The 25,207-nt window shown below is 39.8% G+C and overlaps 1 protein-coding gene across 2 annotated transcripts in view; it reads left to right on the plus strand.

Moving 5' to 3' along the window:
* Positions 1-582: 582 nt before the first annotated feature.
* rptor (regulatory associated protein of MTOR, complex 1) overlaps positions 583-25,207 on the plus strand; it is a 235,132-nt gene continuing 210,507 nt past the window's right edge. For both annotated transcript variants that reach the window (XM_079265219.1, XM_079265220.1), the window contains exons 1-2: positions 583-1,009; positions 4,096-4,270. In XM_079265219.1, the coding sequence (XP_079121345.1) occupies positions 4,103-4,270 (168 nt within the window). In that variant the 5' untranslated portion in view covers positions 583-1,009; positions 4,096-4,102. The remainder of the gene's footprint in view (positions 1,010-4,095; positions 4,271-25,207) is intronic.

Raw genomic sequence — 25,207 nt, forward strand, 5'->3', positions numbered from 1 at the left:
GGGGGTACGTGGCTTAAAAAAAAAAAAAAAAAAAAAAAAAATTACAAGGGGTACTGTGTTGGGAAAAGGTTGAGAACCGCTAAATTAAACAACTCCAAATAAGTGTTTTATTCAAAAGGTAGAAACATTTTTAATAGTTCAACTTGACATCGTTAGTGTTTTTCAACCTCTTTTGAGCCAAGGCACACTTTTTTTTTTATTACTGCACAGCACAAACCACCCAACCACAATGTTGTTTTTTTTGTTGTTTTTTTAAGCCCATAATATTAATACAAAGTCCATCTTGTCAAATTGACCTTGAATAAAAATAAGAAAAAACACAAGAAAAGGGAATTTTATTGTTGTTCACCTGTGCCCTGGATGAACACAGAGCTGCTTTTTAGACTAATCAGGTGAAACTGGATAACTTTCTCAGGGCACACTGGTGTGCCACGGCACAGTGGTTGAAAAACACTATAAGATGCAGTGTGTTTGAGCTGTGAATCTTTGCGCGCGGGTGTGTGCGTTTATCTTTTGGTGCGTGACGGTGATGACGTTCCACGCCTCCCCGCACCAACAGTGCATTCTGGGTCCAACCCAAGATGGCTGCGCCCTTGCAGAAGTGCTGAAGAAGTGCTTCTCCAGAGAAACTATCGGGATTGTGTGTGATTTCCAACAAAACCATCCCACCAAATCAGCTCTCTGGGTCGCTGGTTTGTAGAAAAAGCCGCCAGGACGCCTCTCATCGTTACGCGCGGCCGGCGCTTCGTGTGGCTGTGGCAGACTGTCCGTGTGAAGATGGGCCTCGTCTGCAGCCCCTTCCCGTAGCGAAGAGCCGCGGGGACAGGAGCCGCAGATTCCCCTGCAAACACGCACCCGTCCAGCTTGCCTTTGACGGCTTTGACTTGCTGTATCGGCTGTGGACGCTGCCCTACAACTTTCTCAGCAGGATTATTTGCGCCACCGTGTCTGTCATCGTCCGCCGACGCAGAGCTTCGCCAGTCCGGGTTGAGCATCCCGCCGCACCAAGGTCTGCATCTGCACGCTTTGCGACCAACACTTTGCGCGATTTCTGCACACTCTGCTCTGTGTCGCTTGTCTCACTCCGCAGCTGTGTGCGTGGAGTTTTAAACAGGAGTGGTGTCCCACGCAGTGTCACAGCTGACAGAGGAGAGCAGCTGTCAGATTAGCTGCACGAAGCTACCTGCTCTATTTGCTGACTGCTCAATTCAATTAAACTTTATATAGTGTCAAATCACGGCAATGCCATCTCAAGACGCTTTACAGACAGGAAAAAAAACAACAAAAACATAATGAAAGCCAGTTCATAACAGCCTATATAAGGAACTCAATCTCCCATCCTGAGCAAACACACTGGCGACAGTGGGGCGGAAAAACTCTCTTTTCAGCAGCTTCTGAGTGGTAAAGTTTAAAAAAAAAAAAAAAAAAAGTGAGTCCTTATTGGCAGGGCCGGATTAACAGTGCACAGGCCCCTGGGCCCAGAGTGTACTCTGGGGCCCCCATCCCCACCACAACATTGTGAAAATTCTGGATGATACACAGTGAAATGACTTTTCTAACATCTCTCAGCCAATGGTACCAATAGCAACACACTGGAGACTGCGGTGTAACTATCTGGCTTTTACATACATTTTGTTTTTAGTCCAAACTGCTGGTGTTCTCCCTACCTGGGCCCCAAGTGGGCCTGTGCCCATAATGCCCATTGGTTAATCCGGCCTTGCTTATTGGCATAAACCAGAAAATACCACGTGTGGCTCGTGAAATGAGAGTAGTCACAGGGAAATAAGGGAATCATTCAGCATTTTAGAGGTAATGTGTTGCTCTGAAGGAAGCCAGATGGGATTGTTTGGTTGCTGTTCAGAGAAAAAAAGCAGGAACTTTGTGAAACAGAAAAGCTGGCAGCATGTGGGTGTTTTTGTTTACTTCCTCCATATTTCACAATTAGAATCACTAATACAGTAACTTTATGTAACTATTTTGTGTACAAATAATGTGCTAACTAAAAAGGGACATTTCCGCAGCTAATGTCGGGCGGACACGGTGCGATTTTGAGGAGATTTCACCACGATTTTGTTGTCGCAGACCACGCTGCGTCATCCTGGAAACATGGTAGCGTCGGGATGTCCGGTCGGGAGGTCGTGAGCCGTACAGTGTGAGAACACTCACGAGGAAGGATTAATTGCTGCTACGTTCTAACGATGATGCTGCGACCTCCCGATCAAACTTCTGGCATGTCGGAAATTTTCGCCGTCGCTCGTACAGTGTGAGTGGTGTTACGTCACGATTCTACTTTCGCACCTGCGCAGAAGACACCGGTGGAGCTTTAAACAATGGTGGGCAACCCCAACTTCAGGCGTGTGCGGTGGACACAGCTGCTAGAAGAGAGATTAGTAGAGCTATGGAGAGAACACAAGGTTTTCTTTTTTTTATTTTGTTTCAGCGCACGAGACAGCGCACACAACTGCAACAACTTGCTGCCCTCTCGCCATCTTGTTGTCAGGCACGCTGTGGTTGTCATAGGAACAAGGAACCTTTGTTTTTCGTTGTTCACAATCGAGCACGTCGTACCGTCACACGCCGACTGACGCCGACAAGTAGTCGTGGTTGTCAATAATCGTGGCTGACAGCAGTCGTACAGTATGAGTACACATGTCGTAGGGTCAAATAGAGTAGGAGGGACAAACCCGGTCGTGCAGTGGGAGCATTTCCCCGACAGTCAGATTTCTAAAATCGCACAGTGTCCGCCCAGCATAAGTTAAACACAGGAGTGGTAGAGGTTGGTTTCGTTATGAATATTAGCAACACAATCCTGCAGAACAGACAAACTGACCTGTGCAAACACTTAGAGAGGGTCCGTACACGGTTTTAGTCTCAGATGATGTGTGTTAAATGCAGCCAGATTCATTTTCTACAATCTAACTTTCAACAGCAGCTGCTTGCCACAAAAACACACATCAATGAGATACTCAAGATAGGTTCAGATTAGAACAGTCTGTCTTCTGATAGCTAAAAGAATGAAGAAGTTTGTATTCCTTAGTGTTTGTGCTCATTATTTCACAGGTCTGAGGAAATAAAGAACTTCAGACAAACAATGTCTCATTTTGTTGTAATGAGAACAGATATCATTTTGCCTGACTTCAATATCTTGGCACAAATCGTTTTTTTTTTTTTTTTTAATTTAAACACTTCTTGTCTTTTTAAAAGAAAATTTAAGTAAAGTGCACATATGATTAAAGAAAAGAATTGAAGTTCCAGATCTGTTTTTATTCAGGCGAACAGAAATGATGAAAGCAGGCGATCAGTGTGACCATCTGAAATATTTCTGACATGTCTGATTATCAGAAACACAGAAAGAGGCTGTCTGGGTTTTCACAAAGTCAAGACTTTCTTCTGTGAAACATCACAGCTACACAAAAAAGCCTTTTAGCCCCGAGCATCTTATTTTGTTCGGGGTTTTTCTTTTACCTCTTTGAAGGATCAAAGATGTTTTCTTCCAAAGAATTTTATTTTCATTTGTCAGCGGAAGTCAGAAATCTCACGTATTTCCTAAACTTCTGACAAAAGTCAAACCATGTGATCGAGCTGTAACTTTTCCTGTGAGCCTTTAAGTTGGCACAAAAAAAATAAGAGTTGTGAGATGCTCCGTCTAGTTTTGATGATGTTCTGATTCCTTATTTATGATCCACCATGTCTTTTTGGGGAGTTGTGTGTTGGCTGGGCTGCAGTCATTTTAGGTCTACTTATGTTGGACCGTCTCTTCCCTTTACTTGATGCTTTGTTTTTACTATCTGCTGGGAGGCAACAGGAGGGCAAAACACTCTTTCAAATGATGAGTCATTAAAAGAAACAGGAGACAACATTAATGAAAATAATGTTCATCTTTCGGAGTGATTAGTTTAAACTCTTCTGAGCCTTTTTTATGGCTCATTTGGATCTTTTGGGAAATTTCAGCAGCCGGTTTTAGAGTTCTGTGATAGTTTTCACCTCAGAGGTGATCACGATGCTTTCCAGTGTTGGTTTCCCTGCAGGATTCACAGCAGGAGTTGAAAGAAACTCATTAAACCTGTATTGATAACATGAGCACTTCCCCCACAGGGCCCTGATGAAAATGGACTCAGACTTGCTTCATTCACCGGCCGTGGGCCTCGCCGAGGAAGAGGAGGCCGATATGAATGACTGGAAGCTTCCTTTGGCCTTCATGAAGAAGAGGCACTTGGAGAAGATTGAGGGCTCTAAGGCTTTAGCGCAGAGCTGGAGGATGAAGGACAGGGTGAGTTTTCTGCTTGCTTATGTCCGCTGTACTTCAGGAAGATAGAATCGCTTTTCTGCTTTAGCTCAGTGAACGTCCACATCGATGAAATGATATTTTTAGTTTGAAATATCTTTCATGGGACCGCGGCACCGTTCAGAAAGCAGGAACTCTGAACTGGTGGATCGTATTTCATAAGTAGTAACGACAAACTTCCTCTTCTACATGTAAAATATGAGATATGGCATCTGATGCATTTTAATTTATTTTGTGATTCTTTCTCTGTGAAGCTTATTACCAACATCTGCTTTTCCATCGTCATCCACATGAAAGTCAACATGACAGACCATGACTGCACAGTTCCGTGAAAAAGTCTGGGGCACCCCCCCCCTCTCTTTGTGTATTGTGGCAACATAAAAATTCGGGCTGTGACGATATGCTTTTGTCCCGATATGATTCGATTCCGATTTTTTTGGGTGCCAATCCGATCTAAATTGCGATTCTCACAATTCTTTGATGTTGCTGATTTTTGTAGATTAGAAACAAAAAAAATGCCCAAAACTTCTTTTTGCTCGTCATTTTTCTCTATTTCAATTAGAAAAAAACCCCAACACAGTAGTGAAACCCTCATTCTGCTGCTATAATACCCAAGAAAACAGGTTAAAAGATAAATAAAAACAATAAAAATGACAAAAAAAAAAATTATGTATTAATTTTATTTATTTGAAAAACGATTTTTTTGTGGGGAAAAAAAAAAAAATCGATTTTAAAATTGTGAAGCAAAAAATCCCGATATATTTTTCAATTAGATTTTCTCACCACAAATATAAGATGAGATGCAGCTATTTATTGATACATGTACAAACACAGAATTAATGAAGAAACAAATTTTGTCCAATAAAAGTGAATATTTGATCTGAACAGCTTTATTCGTGAGCTCAGTTCGAACAGTCTAAAGATTTAGTCACACCGAATGTGAAAGCGCCGTGGCGCTGCACCTTTGCACCTTCACAGCTTGTTGCAGCAGCACTGGTCAGCAGGTCTGCTTCTACCAGAGGAACCGTCGCTTTCTGCTTGTCTGAAATACGCGCGGGTTCTATTTTTTGCCGCTTTGAAACCTCAATTTAGAGCAGAGCGGATCGTTTAGGCTGGAAATCAGCTGATGAAAACCAAAGTGGATCCAGTGGATTTTGCCAGTAAGAAACTACATGTCCACTTTGGATATGTTTTACTCTGAAACATCAACATTTCTTCATCACTGGTGGCACCGGCACCAAGCCATTAGGTGAGAGATGGTTTCACTTGATAAAAAACACCGTAGAAAACATGCTTTTAACTTGGAGGAGGAAAGCTGTGCTGTTTTGCAACCTTTTGTTTTTGTTTGTTTGCTTTGACACCACACATCCGTACTATGAAGACATAGAGAGCAGCACGTGAGACATGGCTGAACTGTGCCTGCTAATGTAGCTGCTGGTTTGTTGATCACTTTAAAACCTTTTTATAAACCATTTTTAAACGGTTTACACCAACTATGGCACAGTGACGCAATCCTCATGTGAACCACGACACAGACTCTGATGGTGAAACAGAGTGCCGAGTGGAAAGCTCGGCGCACCCACTCCGCAGCGCTTCCATGTTCAGTGGATCCCCAGGGTTAGAAAAAATCCTTAAAGTCGCATTATGTAACTTTCTGACCTTAAAACTCTGTGTTCCAGACTTGTTTGATGACTCAGTGACATGTATCGTGTGCATTTCTGGCTGAGAAGCCGACACTGTACAACTTTTTCTTCCGTGTGACGTTGCAGCAGTTTTGCAGGAAAACACACTTCCTGTTTTGAACACGCAGCGTTGCTGATTCAGCAAAGAAACGCAGGAAGATTAAAAGAGAGAAATTGGACGAAACAAGAGTCATCGTAGGATCGTCTGTTGCTGACTGGAGAAAACAGGTCAGCTAGGATGCAAGATGGATGCTAAATTAGCCATCGAAAGGGGGGCGCGTGACGGGAAAATGGCAAAAGTTCTGTAGAGTGTCTTTTAGAAGCCTTCAGGATTATTTCTCCAGACCTCTGGAAGGCCTTTTAAACCTCCTGTTTGGACTTTTCTGCCTTTTGTTTGTGTTCTCTGTCCAGATGATCCCACACTGCTTCAACAGTGTTGAGGTCTAAGTTTGGGCAGCGTCATCCCACCATCAGACACATTGCCACTGTTTTTCTGTCCAGTTCTTGCATCATTTGGCTCACCCCAGCCATTTCTCCCCATGTACCTCTTCTGGACGAGAAGGGGTCGGTATGAAGTGGAGCAGTGTAGAAGATCTTTGCAAACATTAGGAAACACCAATGCTAACATGTAGCATATCAAAATAAAAAGTAGAGACTCTGTTAAAAGACTCTACCAAGCATTGATGGAGTAAAACCAAATACATGTAACAAAAACATGAGAACAGCCCCTTTTTAGAGTGTCAGCTAACTTCTCCACTTCAGGCAAACCACTCAAACAAAGCGTCACATGAAAGCAGAGTTTCTGCTGAATACAAAGACGTCTGTCCCGTCAAAGTGGCACAAAAACTCCGGGAGCTGGCAGCCAAAGAGTAGCAAAAACATAGAAAACATTCCACCAAATAAACAAACAAGCAAGCAAACAAAGGAACTCTGCTAATGTGTTCTCCTGACTGCCTTATTGATGAATTAATCATGAAGGTCCGGTTGTTTCCATGGAGATGAAGGACGGTTTACAGTCAATTATTGTCTCTTTGGGCTTTACTTCTCTCTGGATCCTCATCATGTTTCATTCATTCATTTTCCAAACCCGCTTCATCCAAGTAAGGGTTGCGGGGGATCTGGAGCCTATCCCAGGCTGGGTACACCCTGGACAGGGCGCCAGTCCATCGCAGGGCCCTCATCATGTTTCTAAGGTGAAATTGGGGGCTATCACTCGATTCTCCTGACTCTGACCACTGATAGAGGCATCAAATCAAGTCAGCTTTATTCACCTTTATGTTTGAAGTGAACAGGTTTATTCTCTCTTGATCATCACCATCAGCCGGTGTCTTCCTGATCTGTTTACCTTTCAAACACCTTTGTTGTTGTTGTTATTATTATTACTTTGGCTCAAGTCAACAAACATTTAAATTAAATTAATTTATTTGTTAATTTCATTTCATGTTCAGTTTAACTTAACATTGTTCTACATGAACCAAAAGGCACAGATAGAAGATTAAATCTTGTATAATCTGCCCCCATAAAGCACCTTTCGAATAATATTAATAAATTGAGTTGACTTAACTAATTAATTAACCCCCACCCTAACTTTTAAGGCCATGTAAAAGTTATGTTTATTTTGTATGTTTTGTACAGAACATTATAATGGAACCATTTTTTTATTGTTATAAGTAATGTATTATTTACCCTGCTATGGAAAATTTTGCAAGGTTTTGTATAGTTTTAATAATATTTTTGTCTTTATATGTTATAGTTAAATTGACTATTTTAGGCTCCTTTTAACGTCCTGCATTCGGACCACAGAGAGAGTGCGCCTCGGAGTGTGCATGTTCAGTGGTTTTGTAAACGGAGCAGGACGAGGAGCTACAGTTTTTCTGACCGTAAATAGAGGAAAATATTTCTGTTTATATTTTGTTTGTTAAAGTAGTTACAGTAGTTTTGTGGACACAACACGTAAGTTTTTCTTTTTTATTGCTTGTAAAATAAACGGAGATAATTTTTGTATCCGTTTGCTTCGTTTTTGTCACGAGTCAGAAACCTCACGTCCAGAGTGGCCAGAACAGGTTCTGTTATGTTTAAGTTACGTTGCCACTACACTAACCATGTCACCACACATTACTTCAGCAAAAAAAAAACCAACATTTGTCCGGTGTATCTGTAGATTGATTCAATAAACTTACAATTATGTATACAGTCTCATAATTCCATCCTTATACATTTTTTAAAACATGAAAATACTTCTGATAGATTTCACATTACCTTAAGGGTGGAGTATGTAAAATTTTCAATATTTTCAAAATAAATTAACTAATAAAATAACTACAATCATAATCAGATAGTTTTTAAAAAAAAAAAACATGTAGGTTCCAGTCTGTCCATATTTGATGTGTTATTAAATTACAAGTTTAATTAATGACAAATGACAAAAAGCCCTTCTTTTTTTACTGGTAGGCAAACATTTAAGAATGGTCTTTGTCATTAATTAAACTTGTAATTTAATAACACATCAAATATGGACAGACTGGAACCTACATGTTTTAAAAAAAAACAAACTAATTATGATTGTAGTTATTTTTTTAGTTAATGTTTTTTAAAAATATTGAAAATCTTACATACTCCACCTTTAAAGAAACGTCTAGTATATTTGTTTGTTTGTTTGTTTTTTTTTAATCTTCTCTGGCTGGAAGGCCTGAAACCTGGAAAACAGTTTGGTTTCTGTTGCAAAGTCCAAAAGCTCAGAGGATCTTTAGTTATCAGTTTATCCGTTATCATGCCGCTTTCCTCTCTTTGGACAGAGCCTTTCTCTGCATGCTTAGTTAAGATCAGCCGCTGCAGCCACACCTTCACGTTTATCACACTGTGCAAGGACAGGGACTGTGATGTCTTTTGTAAGTCTTGGAAAAAGGACGAGGTCTGGAGTGGGTCAGAGGTCTACTCGCAGTGCTAGTTGTCAAAATTTCAATCACTTAAAAAGACAACCCAGATGCAGCGATGCTGCCCACTGTGTTTTGAAAGGACCTCGGTCTTTGAACAGCCGGGGCACGGTGGCAAATCATTGGCTTCCTGCATCTTTATCATTGTGCCAATTCATTTCATCCTGCTGGGGGCAACTTGTGCTACATTTTGAGGGGAAACCTCAAAGCTTTTCCTCATCAATGGCCACCGAGTGCTTCAGCTCTCATAAAGCTGTCGTCTGATCCGCTGCAGGGCCACCAGCCTGATTATTTCATCACCTCTCGGCTCACATTATAATGACGACAAATGTCACTTAGTCATATATAACCCTCACAAACTCCTCACCTATTATAGAAATCCACCCAAATGAAAATGAAACACTCGGCTGCCGTTAGGATACGACTCGAATTAAACTCCAGACCCTGTTAAGGTGTCGAGCTGCAGGGGGATGAAGACATTGTTAAATGTGAGGCTGCTGTTGATTTAAAAGGGGCAATAATGACTGACTGAAATTGGTGTTGCTATCAGAAATTCATGCTAAATCGACCGTGTGACATTTTTCTTTGCTTTTTATCCAGTAGATCTGCGTTTGTTCACTAGTAAGAACGCTTCTCTCTTCTGGATGCAGAGAGCTCTTCTGTCAGAGAAGCTGTTCAGGAGGTGTATAAAGTTTATTGTAGAAGCTCGAATCTGATAAATGGTTTGTGATTTGATGTTTAATATAAGTTTTTACTTGTTGATAGATTATGCAAAGCTTTGCCTTTGCTGTGACTGATTTAAGATGATGGTCGTTACCTGCAGGCGTCTGGATATCCTGAGAGTTGATAAACAGAAAGTTAAGCCTGGAGAGAGCAGCAGCAGGCTTATGGGTGGGCCTTAAATGATGTTCCCCACTGTGGGAAATCGGCTGTTTCAAACACACACACACACACACACACACACACACACACACACACACACACACACACACACACACAGAATGAGAGGAGGAGCAGGGGGAGGCTGTACAATTACTTGGGCCATTGGTCAGCGTTGTGTTTATTCCCCTGTTGGGCCGGCGGCTATCGAATTGAATCCTTGCTGTTGTGCTCTGCTGTTTGTGTGGCGCCACTTGTAGTGAAACATGTTTGTGTGTGTGCGTGCGTGCGTGCGTGCGTGTGTGTGTGTGTGTGTGGTTGCTTCACCTGCCAAGTGGAGTCATGATAACAGCTTTCAGATGTACGAGCACTGTGTTGTAGAGTCGAGTCAAAGGTCAGATGAAGGCTGGATTCAAAGATAAATATCGTGTCATTGTTGGTCAGAAAGACTTCTAGGACATACAAAGGGTTGTTTTTGTTTGAGTTATTTGCCGCTTGCAGAGTTTATTAGTGGAAGTATCGCTTTCCCTTTATTGAGCCGTCAGATCTGCAGTCAACCGGACAGAGTTAATGAGTCGGATCAGGTTTGTAGTGATTCTGCACAGGTTTGAGTGTCATCCACCAATAAAGCTAAAGTGGAAAAAAAAAAAACCAAACAAACAATAATGTAATTGATTAGAAGCTTTGTAATCAATTATTCCTGATTATTAGCATTTTAATCGCAAAGCAATGGTTACCCCAAAAAGCAATATTTTCAGTTTAAACAGCTTTTGGAGGCCGAATGAAATAAATAATAGACCCAGGCATGAATACTGTAAACTCAAGCTCTAGTCATGTATGAAAAAATTCATTAAATTGTATTTCAGTTCAAAACAGCAGAAAAATAAATGTAAAATATGCCTGGCCAAATCTGAACAGACCTAAATTCAAAGTGTCATTTTGAGTGTTTTCACTAAAAGCTCCTGCAGTTCAGTAATTAAAACATGTTACACAAGTTACAGCACTTTTAACTTTTTAAATGTTTTCGACTTTTCATCCACACGCTTCATTAATGGGCTTTAATACCTGACTGTGAGCCAGGGTTGGATCAGCAGGTGGCAACTTTCAGTCTGCTCATGGAGTAAAGGTAATCATCTCCTGCTCTGACTGCAGGACTGCTGCTGGGTCAGCGCTGGCTCTCTGGAGTGCTTTTGGATGAGGGAGGTGCCTGCAGCAGTGCCTGTTGCTCATGAAGAAGAGTAAACTGGAGACCATTCCCAGTGACATCACATTTATTTGTTATGCTGCCATGTTGTGTGGCAAACAGCTAGCTGCTGGTATCAAGTGACTCAACAAGAATGGTGCAAGCAAACTTCCTACTTTCCAAACCGGTTCAACACTGTGATCAGGTCAGACAAGCTTGTTGATGCTCAAAATCTTCATGATTCTGGATTACAAGCCTCTAAAACTGCCAAATGATGGAGACATTGATACCTGATTCAGCCTACTATGATATTTACAGTTACCTGGTCACAGTGGCAGAATTAAAAGCTTAAAGTTGTCAGAGGGTGATTCATTTCCGTGACAGGATGGGTTTCAGACCTCCAGCTGTGGAAATTGCCAGAAACAAAGTATTGTGCTGTTTATCGACACCGTGAAGGAAAAAAGTCAGTAACTTTTCATTAATGGTGAAAATCTTGTGGCCATTTCTTGCATTTACAGCACGATGCTGGTTGAATTAGTCAAACATCCAACCAACTTCATCACAATGTCATTTAAATTTCAGATTGTTTTTGGTTCATTTGCTCCTGAACACCAACAAAGTGCTGGCTCCCACAGCTGAGAGCGCTTCCAGCTTTCTTGTTTGATCGCTGCGACCCATTTAGCATGTCGTTCAGGGTTAGCCGTTTGGAACGTACACAGATACAGCACCAACGTACCAATATTTTTTTCAACACAAAAAAACAAGCTTTTGCAGCTGAACTAGTCGCAGCACACCTGCTTTTTCTGTCGTCATGTCACCCATGTTGTGCAAAGTCAGGTGATCAGAGATGAAATCTTAGAATGGGATCTTTCAGGTCAGTTTACAAAAGTCTCCAATAACACCACAAAAAGTTGTTTGTTGCTTTTTTCTTTTAAATAGTCTCAACAGGGCTGTGAAAACTCAGTTATTGTTCTCATCACTGCATTAGCTGATCTCTGATCTGTACATAATCAGTTCCAGGAAATCTTGCTTTGACTAATGTTTCACGTTGTTTGAAAGCAAGCTGTGATTACAGTGCATCCCAGCAACTCCTAAGCTATATAAAGGTCTGGATGTTGTCAGTGTAAGCTTATTCAGGGATACTTTTTCTGTTTAAATGATCGGTTGAGCTCAGGAATATATTATTTAGATATTTTAGTTGCTCTTTGTGATTTGATATGAATCAGCTGTGATATCGCCTCAGAATCAATTCCAAATGGTTTGGTGGCAGAAATTACGACATCACCAATAACCAGTTGAATCTGTGTCGTATTGTATTGTGTGTATTGGGACTTACACTTTTGCTACTGATGGCTCTGGACTAATAAACAGTCAGTCAGTCCAGTTTTTCCTTCAGTTTTTTGTGGCTGACTTGGATTTTCTGTGTAAGGTCAATGTATAGAGCAGGGGTGTCAAAATCCAGTCCTTGAGGACCAGTATCCAGCTGGTTTTTGTTGTTTCCCTCTACCAACACACCTGATTCAAATCAAATGGATCCAGCAGCTTCTTGTTAACCTGTGTATTAATTTGAGTCAGGTGTGTTGGAGTACGGAGACAACAAAAGCCTGCAGGAAACCGGCCCTCAAGGACTGGAGTTGGACACTAGTGGTATAGAGGTTTTCTGTAAATGTAAGACCCTGATTCAACTTGCAGTCCAAGTGATGTGCAAGTTTCACCTCTATGAACAATTGTGACTCTCACACACACGCACAAACACAAGATATATAATGTCTCTGACCTCCGGCTGTGCTTGTTTTCCCACATGTTGCCTGGTGTGTTTCTCAGCTACAGAATAATGAAATCAATAAGTTATGAGCCCTTTTGTAATAATGTGGCGGTAAAGCTGGTGGTCTGTGTTGTATCATTAGTTGAATTCAATCAGTGTGTGTAGTTCATTAGGCAGCATGTGGACTTCCAGTCATGGATCCATGAGAGGACAATGTACTTGCATTGTAGTGAAAACAACGACATATTAGAGATTTTGTACTGGCGTCGAGCTGCAGCAGCAGCAGCACTGTTGTTAGTATTTGGGATTTTCCCTGAGAGCAACCGATCAAAGCAAGTTTCCAGGAGACTGAAGTTTTTTTGAGCAGGATCCTGAATGCTGCTCTCACAGTAGCTTTGAAGGGAGGTAAATTATGCATGCTTCTAAGGCATTCATATTTTATTCTTTCATGGAATTTTTTTCCCCTCTTCCCAGGAATTTTCTTATACATGACCTTCTCGGTTTGCATCATGTTTTTTTTATTGCCTCTGCATTGTTGTGATGACTGCAGTAATGATGCTGATAGGTTTATTGCGCATGAAGGTAAACTCTTGTTAGAAACTGTTGTCTTGTGTATGAGACAGAAGATTTTATAAGCAGCATGTAAAAATGACTTTTTCAGTCTTGACCAAAGTTCCTAAAATGTTCCATTTCTTTTTTTTCCTACATAAAACTCACTTGAACTGCAGTTTTATGTGATGATAAAAGCTTTTCAGTACTGACAAAGTTCAGCCTTCCAAGGTATTCTGCTGTGTCTGGCTGTTGAGGTAACTAGAATGACCCTTTATCACAGCAACATTTCCAAACTCTTCATACTTTCTTCTCAGGGTTGCAATAGCTCTATTTTCAGTTTAGTTTTTGTTTATGTCACCATCACATGTTAAAGCGACACGTGTCGCCTTCCTCAGACGTGTTATGTAATGTTGCAAAGATGTGTTTTGTTCGTTGTTTTATCCAGGTTTGCTTCACATCAGGAGGGGACAAGTCTCCCCTGCTGTCTGGGTAATCTGTGTAGGACTCTATCACAGGTGGGGGATAGACTATCCATTATCTCTGTTGATGGTCTTTGTTGTGTGTTTGTGGATATTCGGTGGGAAATGAAGCACAGTAGATGTTTTGGAGCATCTTCAAATGAGAACAGGTTAAAGTGATTGATTTTAGTTGGTTATCAGAGCCTGATCAAAGGAACGATGCAGCTAAACATCATTTTGAGGTTCTGATGTTAAAGTTGGGATTCCACCGGAGACTTCCCTGGAAAAAATCTTCCTGTTGATAGAAAATCCAGCAGACAGGCTTTGGTTGATGCCTGATGTCAAATCAAAATGTAAGAAAGTGCTAAACTTTTCCCAGGGGCTTCACCCGTTAACACAATGCGGTTACTAATTTGGGCATCCAGTCGTTGCCTGTCCATCTTTGGATTATCAAAGGTAAATATACGTACACAAACTGGTCATAAGTCTTCAGTTTCTTTCATGTGTAATGCACTTTTACGCTTTCATTTTCAGTTAGCTGTTCACATATCAAATCAAACTTTATTTGTATTGCACTTTTCATACAAAAGCATATCAAAGTACTTAACATTAAAAAATAAAAAGTTTCACATTTAAAAACACACACACGTTTCCCACACACACACACACACACACACACACACACACACACACACACACACACACACACACACACACACACACACACACACACACACACACAACTCTTCCCCTGACCATTAATGCCAAAATAAAAACCTCATAATTTTAGGATTCTGTCATCTGCATCTGGCTTGACACATATCAAATGGTTGTTCTTTTCCTAAACTCGGTCATGTACTGATACTGGTCAGAAACACACCTCAGGGTCAGTACGGTCTCTGCTGAGCAGACTCTGTAAAGGTAAAGCCCAGATTGACATTGTCGAAGGAATATTTCATAATCAAATACAGCAGTGCATAAAATGTATTTATATGAAATAAATGTCTTGTAATGAATCGATCTTACAGTAAAAAAGTGTTTTTCGAAACTGAAGTTTTCATTGTATAAAATATATATTAATTTTTTTAGAGCTTTGATAATATCACTCTCAGTTCCGCATATGCTTCTGACTGTATTCATAACTGACAAACCGAGTCATTTTTTTTCTATATTGATTTAATTCAATGCCAAATTTATTTTCTTATTGTGTGCTCGCTGTGGAACTGTGTAAATAAATGCAGATATGCCCCCCCCCCCCCCCCCCCCCCAACACACACACGCACACAAACACACGCACACAAACATACACACACACACACACACACACACACTGTTTTAGTGTTTAAATTTATTTGCCTCATACTTTCCTTCAGAGATCAACTCCTTTGTTGAGTTTCCACAGCAGATCAGACGCCAAACTGAACTCGTCCTCTTAATGGATTTCTAGGTTACGAGTCCAGTGTTTTGACCCGTTGCTGCCGGCCAGCTAACGAACGCCTGAAGATCGATGCTCGTCACTATTTTAATAACCTACATTTATTGCCCACCTCACAAATGGATTAATCAGAGCCATTGATCAACGTGGTGAGCAGTGCTGAGGGCTGAATGGGAGTCTTAAAAGGGTGAGAAAGGGAAAACGGCTGGAAAATCCCCTGGAGTGCTGCGCAGTTATTAATGAGAGGAGGATCGTATCCAATTTAATGCTGAAAACCAGGAAACTCTGCACACACACTGGGATGGATGCGTATACAATTATTCTCTTTCAGTCTCCTTCCTATTCTCTTTTCTGTTACTTTTCCTTTTATTCCAGTCCTGTAACAGCACATCTTATCCTTTCTCCTGCTTAGAAGGCTTCATAAAATCATTGGAAATCCATGAGGTGCTCTACATCCATCTTCAAATCTAATTTTGTTGAGGCTTTCCTCTCAGATTACCGTAGTTCTCAAATATACAAACCAAAGCAGCCCGTCATCCCTTCACCTGCTTGTTCTGGCCAAAAAATCCTTCACAGCAGGAAAAGTCTGTGTTCCCTTTGAGTATCACTAATTTCTCATCCTGATCGCGACCTTTTTTCAATCTCCTGCTGTGCTTATTAATTATACTGTTTATATTTCATCAGTGATTCATTAGGAGTTGTCAGTATTTTTTAAATTTAGATTTTTAATTAAAAAAGAAAAAAAAAAAAGAAAAATACAAAAAAAAACAATTCTTTTCCTTCCCCGACAGCACATTTCCTCTGGGAGAGGTTTCTGTTCACTCATCTCAATTTCAGGTTTTCTATTGCAGTTCTGGGAGCTTGACGGCCTTGTTCAGTATCTAAGTTGTTATTTGGGCTTTTGGATTGAGATGTCCGATGTTTCTCCATGTATCTGTTGGAACCACCTCTCCGTAGATGGGGTTAAACCCCCCCACCAGTGTTTTGATGATTGTGAGTACTACCATTGGCTTCATCTTCCAGGCTATCTTCGGTTCTTCCTCGAGTCCTTGGTATTTCCCCCTTTCATCCGCTAGGGCCTGGCTCTGATATTAAAAAGGCCAACTTCACGGCAGAATAAACATGTTTACAGCCTGGTTTAAAAATCCATTTTCGGTTAATAGGTCAGGTTTACCTCAATGACAACTGTGGGAGGAGTGAATTTTTTCTAACTCGCCCGTTTAAAAGTAATTTAATCTTGAAGTTCTGCATATTTAGGGGCGTGTCCTTTTGATTGATAGGTACCCGATCTCCTGCTTCATGTCAGAAGAACGTAGAAAAACCACGGTTTTTAGCCGGTTAACAACGTGACTTAGCTTTAGCCCGCTTACCTCTGTTAGCTGATTAGCTCCTGTTATCTCCAGGTTAGCTTGGTTAACTCTTAGCTACAGAAAGCTCGGAGTTCGCTCAATGTCAATCATCCCCCATGACGCTCACAGCCCCTCTCAGCTCCACCTCTTTGCCCATATTTGTATTTTCCGTACGAGACGACACTCATGCCTCTGCCAAGATAGCGACAGTAGGAACCGCCCACCGAACTTCAATTCAGCTCTTCAGAAACCTATGGGTGATGTCACAAAGGCTACGTCCATCTTTATATATACAGTCTATGGTATTTCTTCAGTTTCTGGTGTTCCTTTTTCCTGATATTTCCATTGTTGGGGTTGGTTATGTCGATCGATACAACATTCCTCTGCTGCTGATCCACTATGTGTCTGGTTGATTAGCCAACACCATTTTGTCGGTTTGTGTCTTGAAATCCCACTGGATCTAAGCTCCCTCATTCTCCACCAGCTTGGGTGGTGTTTCTCATTTGGATTTGGGGCTCTCCAGTCCATAATCTGCACAGATGTTTCTGTACATTCTGACGGCTAGTTTGGTTATGGCGTTCCATGTTTCCTTTTCTTGTCAGTGTCTTGCATCCTGCAATGAGGAGCCGGATTGTTGGTGTGGTGGATCCGGGCCTGTATAGCTCTGCTGTTCAAGGCATGCTCCTGTTAAAAGACATGTTAGTAAAACCTACAGAGATTGTTTGATCCAATTTAAGCCTTAATATGGATCTGAAATCTCTACTGTGGCTGTAGATTCAGCCTGTTCAGCTGTGTCCCAATCATCGACATAAGAGGGGTGGTTTCATCCCCACCTTCCCGGGAGAGTTTAAACAGAAAGCATGGAGACAGAAATGAGACACTGTGGTGGAAAAATTGACCGACTTTGTAGATTTTACTACAAGAACAAAGTATAAACTGGTTCAAGAGAAAACTTCAGTGTTTTGTCCACTGGCTGCATGTTGCGGTTGGGTGGAGGCAGTGAAGCACAGATACCAGAGTGGCATTTAAGTATCAATGCAATGTTTATTGATATTTAACCCTATACCAAGTTTTGCAATCAATTAGTATCTGATTACCAGTTACACACTGGTAACCACACTTCTGCCAGTGGACAGAGAGCGCGTTGGCAAACACGTCAGCCAGCAGAAAATCAAACAAATTTTCAATGTTTTTTTGTTTTTAAACTTTCCTTGGGAGGTGGAGATGAAACTGTTGCAGAATATTTCCCCCCTAAACTGGTGATAGACCGAGAACGTCATGTCCATCACGAGAACACGCACAGCTGGACAGGCTGAATCTATGGTCGCTGTAGTTGGAACAGGTTACTTTACCTCCATACTGATGAATTATTTCAATATCATTTTATCTTTAGCCTTAAAAACCAACTGAAATTTATTGTTGTAAATATTTTCAAAATAGAAGTGCAGACATTGAAGATAAACTTTCACTTAAATAAATATGGTCATTTAATATTTCTAAATATATTTAAATAAAATTTTCATTTCCAAATCATTAAGTTTATTTTCTGCTAAGGACTTATTAATACAGGGCCTTTGCACAGATGGTGTCCACAAATTGTTCTATGATTTGGTAGCAATGTAGAGCTCCTGATGCATCATTTCAAAGAGCAGCTGATCCTGATAGTGCTTTTTTATTTTTGTAGGTGTGATTTTCTTTTAATCTATTCTTAACTCATAACAAATATCCTATAATTTACACCTCTTCACAAATCTCACAAGCTGTCCTTTTAATTCAGTACAAAAGCTGGTCAAAAAGACTTTGGTTGCAGAGATATACTTATTTTAGAGAAAGTATGCAATTTTGAAGAAAGTTTGATCTAGTATCAATGGTTAAGCCTCTATCTAGGTTACAGGTAAACAATCTTAAAAGTCAAAACAGACTAATTGTTATTTGTTGATGGATGGATGGCTGTGAATTGCTGTTGCTGTTTTGTTTCATGTAATCTGATGACACCCCTGCCATTATAAGAGGACTGCATGGTACGCATGAAGTAATAAATAAAACAAACAGGCAGATAAATCAACGAGAATAATGTGACGCACATCTGTGTGCTGTCATACTCAAATGCCACGTTGCACTGCGAAACATCCCACATTTATCTGCATTATTCTTATGTAAATGAGCATCAGATGTGTTATAAATTACCTGCGTCAGACACTGGATAGAAAAAATAATATACTCAGGGTTGTTTTTAATAGGATTTTAATTGTCTTGCTGTCTTGAGTCACTTCGTTATAATCATGATTAACATCATTGTGAGATCATGGCAGTGTCTTGTCTGCAAGAACTTGACTGGTATTAACTAAAATATGCATTTCTTTTATTTTAAATAAAGAATGTTTGTCTATGTTAACACAAAAATGGGAATGACCTTAAGTTTTATGAAGTTTTCCTTGACATTTTAGCTTTTCTCTTCCTGCAGACTGCATAGTGGTATTTCTCCAAGTGTACTGCCATTTCACATGTATTTTAAAGGGCAGAACTGATCTTGTTCTCCCTGTTCAGGGTTTGAAATACATGCTTGAATAAAGGTGCACTGGTGCACATGAAGAAAAAGCTTCTTGCACCATAAATAGTTTTGGTGCACGACCCAGATTTGTTAAATATTTACCTAAAATTCAGTCTTATAAAATCTTGGAAAAACTAAAACTAACAGTTTTTTCAGTTTAGTTTATTCAGTCTGATTTGGTCATCTTTAATTGATTTGTGCAAAATTCAAGATGATTCAAAGCTGGTTTACTGAAAAATTTAATATTAAAATATTCTATATGGAATATGTTATATAACTATAAAAACACTTATTTGTAAAAGGCATAAAAGGCATTTATATAAGGCATTTACTAAAATTTCTTGTTAATCTCAACTTTAACAACAGAATAAATGTGAAGCTGCCTTCCTTCAGAAAGCGAGAAGCGTCTGGTCTTTTCAGTTCAAATTCTCGACATTGTAGTAGAGGATAAAGTGATGATAAAGTGATCAGTAACTTGCATGTTCAGATGGTTGCAGAAGTTAGCTAACAACTTAAAAAAAAAAATAAGATTCAGACTTTCGGTAGTGAAATGAGTGGAACATGCGCCTGTTTTCCATTTAGAGACGTCAACAAACACCTGTCCAGGTGTTCACTGCAGTTGTTCAGCAAAATATGATCTCAATGGCCGGCAATCCCAGTCAAGTACCCCGTCCAGTGACCTGTGGTTTGTCTGTGTTCAGAGGCGGGGAGCAACACACCTTAACATAAAAAACCAAACAAAACTACATTCATGTTTAATGAATGATTGATTGGTGTTAACATGCATCGTCATATTTTTAACAAAGCGCCTACTTCATGTTACAGTAAAGCACTTTTCAAGTTTTAAGATAATTTTATCGACAGTTATCTACATTGTTGGACATTAATATTTGACTGTAGACTTCGTCTCATCTTCAGTTTGGGTGCGAAGGTGACCATTTCCTTATTTGGCTGCAGTTGGGATGGTTTGCCTGATAAAGTAGCTTGATTTGTCGAGTTAAAGCTGGGGTAGGTAAATGACAGCTTTATTCTTTACTCTGGGGAAGTGGTTCCCCATCCTGATAGTAATCTGTACATTTTGTAATCATGAGCTATAAGAAATATGGACCCCTCAGTTTACTGTAAATCTGTAAAAACTCTGACCAATCAAACCGTTCCAGCTGAATTGAAGTTGTTCGTTTCTCATATTTCATAAGCTGCTTCTCCTGGCTCCCCTCCTCCCCCTCCCACATCGCACACCCTGCATATAAATAGCGTGTTAGGATCAAAATACAAAGTAGTGAAGAAAAAACATTGAAGGCAAACATGGCTGAGAAAATGCAAGAAGGATTTCTCCGACCTGGCTCGGTTTATTTGCCTCCTACTGCTAAACAGCTGAGAAAAAGAAAATTGTTGGTGGAAAAAGCTGCGAACTAGAAAAACACAAGGAGGGCACAAACCTTCGCCAAGGCCTTTAAAACGTTCCTGGATCCAAACGGTGATCTGGATCACCACCAAAATTAAATCAGTTCTTCCTTTTCACATTTCCAACAACTCCTGAAAATGTAATTAAAATCTCTCCATAACTTTTTGAGCTATCTTGAACACACACAAACAAACAGATGAATGCCGGTAAAAATATAACCTCCTTGGCGAAGTAAGAATAAAGTCTTGGATCACAGAAGGAGCAAAACCGGAGGGGGAGGAGCCAAGGCAGGATGCCACTTTCAATCTTGCTAGCTCTCCAACATTACCTACCCCAGCTTTAAAAAAACAATAAGAACATTAGCGGTGTCTCAGTATTTGCTAAATATAATGACAGTCACTAAGCTGGCAATACCTGAGGTGAGCGGCTTTCCTGACTTGCATCAGTGCTCATGCAATGAGGTGTATTGTGCTAATCATCTGTGCACAAACTTGCACATAAACTTGGAGCAGGGTTAAAAAAATCAGTTTATTGATATAAATTGATTTAAATTGGTTTGAATTTATCATTTCAAATATCGGTTCATAGCACTGGTAGATTTGTTTAAATCATTTTGAATACACTTACTTTCCCAGTGACAGCAGTGACCCTGCTCTTACATGACTTATTGATGGGCGGTGGGATCTTTGCAAATACATACCTGAAAGGTTGCCTGCGTCGTTTTTGCTCAAAATCTCCTTTTCTTGCCGAGGTGGGGCCAAATGCAGAATTCTGTAATAATAGTAAAAATTTTGTTTTACACTGGATGACAAAATTTTTAAAAGGGCTGTGACGTTTTGCTTTTGTCCTGATTTGATTGCAATTTTTTAGTTGCGATTTGATTTAAATCTGATTCTTACAATTATTTAATATTGCTAATTTTTGTGGATTAAAAACAAAAAAATGTATAAAACTTTTTCTTTGCTTGTCATTTCTTGATTTCAATTTGGAAAAAACAGCACAGCAGCCAGATCGTAATTCTGCTGCCATAATGCCGAAGAAGACAAGTTAAAAACATCAATTAAAAAAAAGAAAAAAAGACACAAACTCTGTCATGGATTACTGTTATTTATTTGAAAAAGAAAAAGATTATTTTAACAAAAAAAAAAAAAAAAAAAAAAAAATCAAACATTTCTCAATTTTTCAATTTTTCAATTTGATTTTCCCACCCCTAATTTGCAATGTAAGTCTTATAAACAATCTGAAATTTCAGAAATGAGGAGAATTGATGTTTTTTGGGTGGTTTGTGTTCCCTGCTGTAATGAAGCATCATTCAGAATGCATCTTGACTTATTTTAATACAGTAATCTGATTACTCCCAGATATGTGATGGTCATGTAAAAAGACTCATGTCCATAAAACCTAAGCAAAATTGGTTCGGTTACATCAATAGTAAATGAATTTATGGCAAAGATTTAAGGAAATCAGTAGTGATGTTCAGCCACACACACACACACACACACACACACACACACACACACACACACACACACACACACACACACACACGTTTCATTGCAAACTGCTGTTTTTATCTGTATCTTTTCTCAGTATGGTAGGTTTTTTTTGTGACGATAGAGAACAAGGGGCATTTGCTTATATATTAGCAAATATATTACTCTGTAGTGGTAGTGGCTCCTGATTCACGTGTAAACTGTACATTTATTCAACTTGTAGATACTCTTGTGTACTGTGTAAGGAGTTCAGTCAGATACCGACGTGGTTTGAGCTACCCGCACAATACAATTACTGGAAACAATCTGCTCTGTCAACACAGGATGTAGCTGCACTGTACCTTTCTTTGAAGGAGAGAAACGGAGTCTGGAATCACATTAAAGGAAAAAAAAACCCTACAGTACTTAGCAGAAAATACCCAGTATGACCATCCTCTGCCTTCCGAACAGCATGACTCCTCATCGACTTTTCCATCATTTAGGTCCTGGGCTGTGTGTCGGGGGACATGAGATGATTCTTGAAGGAAAGCCTCCAGTTCTTTGAAGGCTGAAGGAAGTGAAAATCTTTAAAGTGTGTCCCATGAAACCTTAAGATCTGGCAACAGAAGAAGCCCTGGTATACTTTCTCACTCTTCCCAGTGCGAATGGGAAAAATATGAGCAAACCAACTCTTGAGTTATCATTGGATTTAGAGAGATATTGGCATATAGTCTTTCTTCTTTCTACGATCACTTTCTTGCTGGATTTTCATTTTCTTTTTTGTTTGGCTTCATTTCATTTCAAACTTGTCCATTCATTTATCTTTAGTAAACTAGACTACTGTAATGCTGACCTTACAGGTATTCCTAAAAAGTCCATCAGATGACCAAGTAAGTGGATCATATAGCTCCAGTCCTCAGATCTTTATACTGGCTTCCTGTCTGTCAAAGAACTGACTTCTAAATCCTGCTGTTAGTTTATGAAGCACTAAATGGTTTCGGACCAAAATATGTTCAGGATCTTCTAGTTTGTTACAAACCAGCCAAGTCTCTTCGTAGGGCTGTGACGATATGGTTTTGTTGCAATCTGATTCTAATTTTTTGGGTGCATTTTTTATTTAAATTGGATTCAATTGGATACAAGTCTTGGATATTGCTGATTTTTGTAGACTTAAAAAAAAAAAAAAAGTACAAAACGTTTTTTTGCTGGTCATTTTTCTTAATTTCAATTAGGAAAAAACAACACAGTAGCCAGACCATCATTCTGCTGCCATAATTCCCCTGAAGACAAGTTAAAAGATCAATAAAAACAATTAAAATGACACAAATTTTTATAATGGATTATTTGTATTTATTTCTTAAAAACAATAAACAAACAAAAAAAAAATCAATTTTAAAATTGTGAAGAGAAAAATTCTGTTATTCAATTTTTTCTATTTGATTTCCCACCTGTATCTCTTGGTCATCAGGAACAAGACTAATTTCTGTTCCCAGAGTCAAAACTACAGGCGTTTCTCGGCTTACAAACGAGTTCTGTCCCTACCGCTGCAACGTAACCCGAAATTCAGCGCAAGTCGGATTTTTATCCTTAAACAACCCATGTTGCTCCGTTGATCACTAAATAACTATCTAAATACATGTAATATACATCATACTAATAGAAAAACAGGCAGTACAATACAGGCAGTTAAAATACGTACCGAGGTGTCGTCTCAGCCTCTTCTTTTCAACGTTTCATTTGTTTGTTTTTAACTCTCTCTGCACCTCGCTGTAATGTTTTAATGTTTTCATGCAAAGCACATGAAATGTGCTATACAAATAAACCTGCCTTGCTTATAAAATTGTTTGTGTATTTTTGTGTCAATCATCAGTTATTTGTTCGATCTGCTCGGCAACGACAGCAGTGATGTCCTTCAATCTGCGGGAACTATGACGTTTTACAGGTAAATGCCTGTCACAGTGTTCACGTCTTGAGCTTATTATGAGCGCTGTCGTCACCGAGTACTATTGTAGCTTTTGCTTGTTGACTTTCTGTGTTCTTTGTCCTGATTCTTGCGCAGATTCTAAAATGAGTTAGCTGTGTCGGAGTCCATTGTCGGGACAGTGAACGAGTCTGTTGTTGGTTCCACGTTGGTCTTTTTAGAGCCGAACCGCATCCATCAAGGTGTGAACAGATGATGTGGAAATGAATGAAGTGATGTTTTGTTGTAGGATACATGCACATGTCAAGTCTAGTCCTGCTGCGTCCCACTAGCACACTGACCTTTTACCCAGGTGGTGGGACATCATGGAGTGCATTAATTAGTTTCTCGACCGCCGTGCTCCTAACTCTGCTCAGCCCCAGGGTGTCACATAACCCACAGCAGGCGCTCTGTGGGGCTGCATTACACTATCTAACACTACCTGCAAAAGGTTACCTGGCAGTTTTCTCATGACCTACATGTCAGTGTTCACATGTAACACTGACATGTAGGTCATACAAGTAACGCAGAGAAACAACACTTATACTTGCAGTAGTAGTTTAGCTCTTTGGGAGCCATTCACAACCATCCTTACAAACGTTGTTTTTTTGTTTTTTTATTTTGTTTCTTTTTGTGTCTTGTCCAGCATTTAGGCAAGCAGAATGATCGTCTGGATTCTGTGTTCTGCTGAGCAAATTTTCTTTGCCAAGGGAAACTTTATAGATCTAATGATCCCCTGGACTTTCTGAACTTTTATTTTATTTCTATATTTATTTTACGTTAATGTTTGAACTGTAGAGTTTGTACTGCTGGACCGATGAGGACAGAAGAAAGACAGAAAGAGAAAGAAGAGAGAACACTTCATAGGAAAAGTGATAAAGAGAGAGGAAAAAAAAAAAACCTAAAAAAAACCCAAAAACAAAAGACAAAAAAAGTCCTTCTTAAAGGGACATTGTCTCAGAATTACTCCCATCTAATGTTAAGAGTCACACATCTCATTCAGGTGAGATACGTGGCTGAACGCCAATTCACCAACGCAGCCGCAGCGTATCAGTAAGCCTCGACCGCACTTTAAGAGGTCTTTTCCATGTTGTTCTGCTCAGCCACTGAAACAGGTTCGTTCACTGTGCTGGTTGGAATCACCTAGTTTAGTCCATGAGCAGAAAAAGGTCATGGCAAGGAGATGACTTGCAATAAGGCACAGACACTACACATACAATGAAATCTGGTTATACTGGATGCTTCTGCGGTTTCAGTTATTTTCATAGTTGCTGTAAATATCGGCTAACAACAACTGT

Source organism: Telmatherina bonti, assembly GCF_933228915.1.
Source record: "Telmatherina bonti genome assembly, chromosome: 3".
Classification (NCBI taxonomy): Eukaryota; Metazoa; Chordata; class Actinopteri; order Atheriniformes; family Telmatherinidae; genus Telmatherina; species Telmatherina bonti.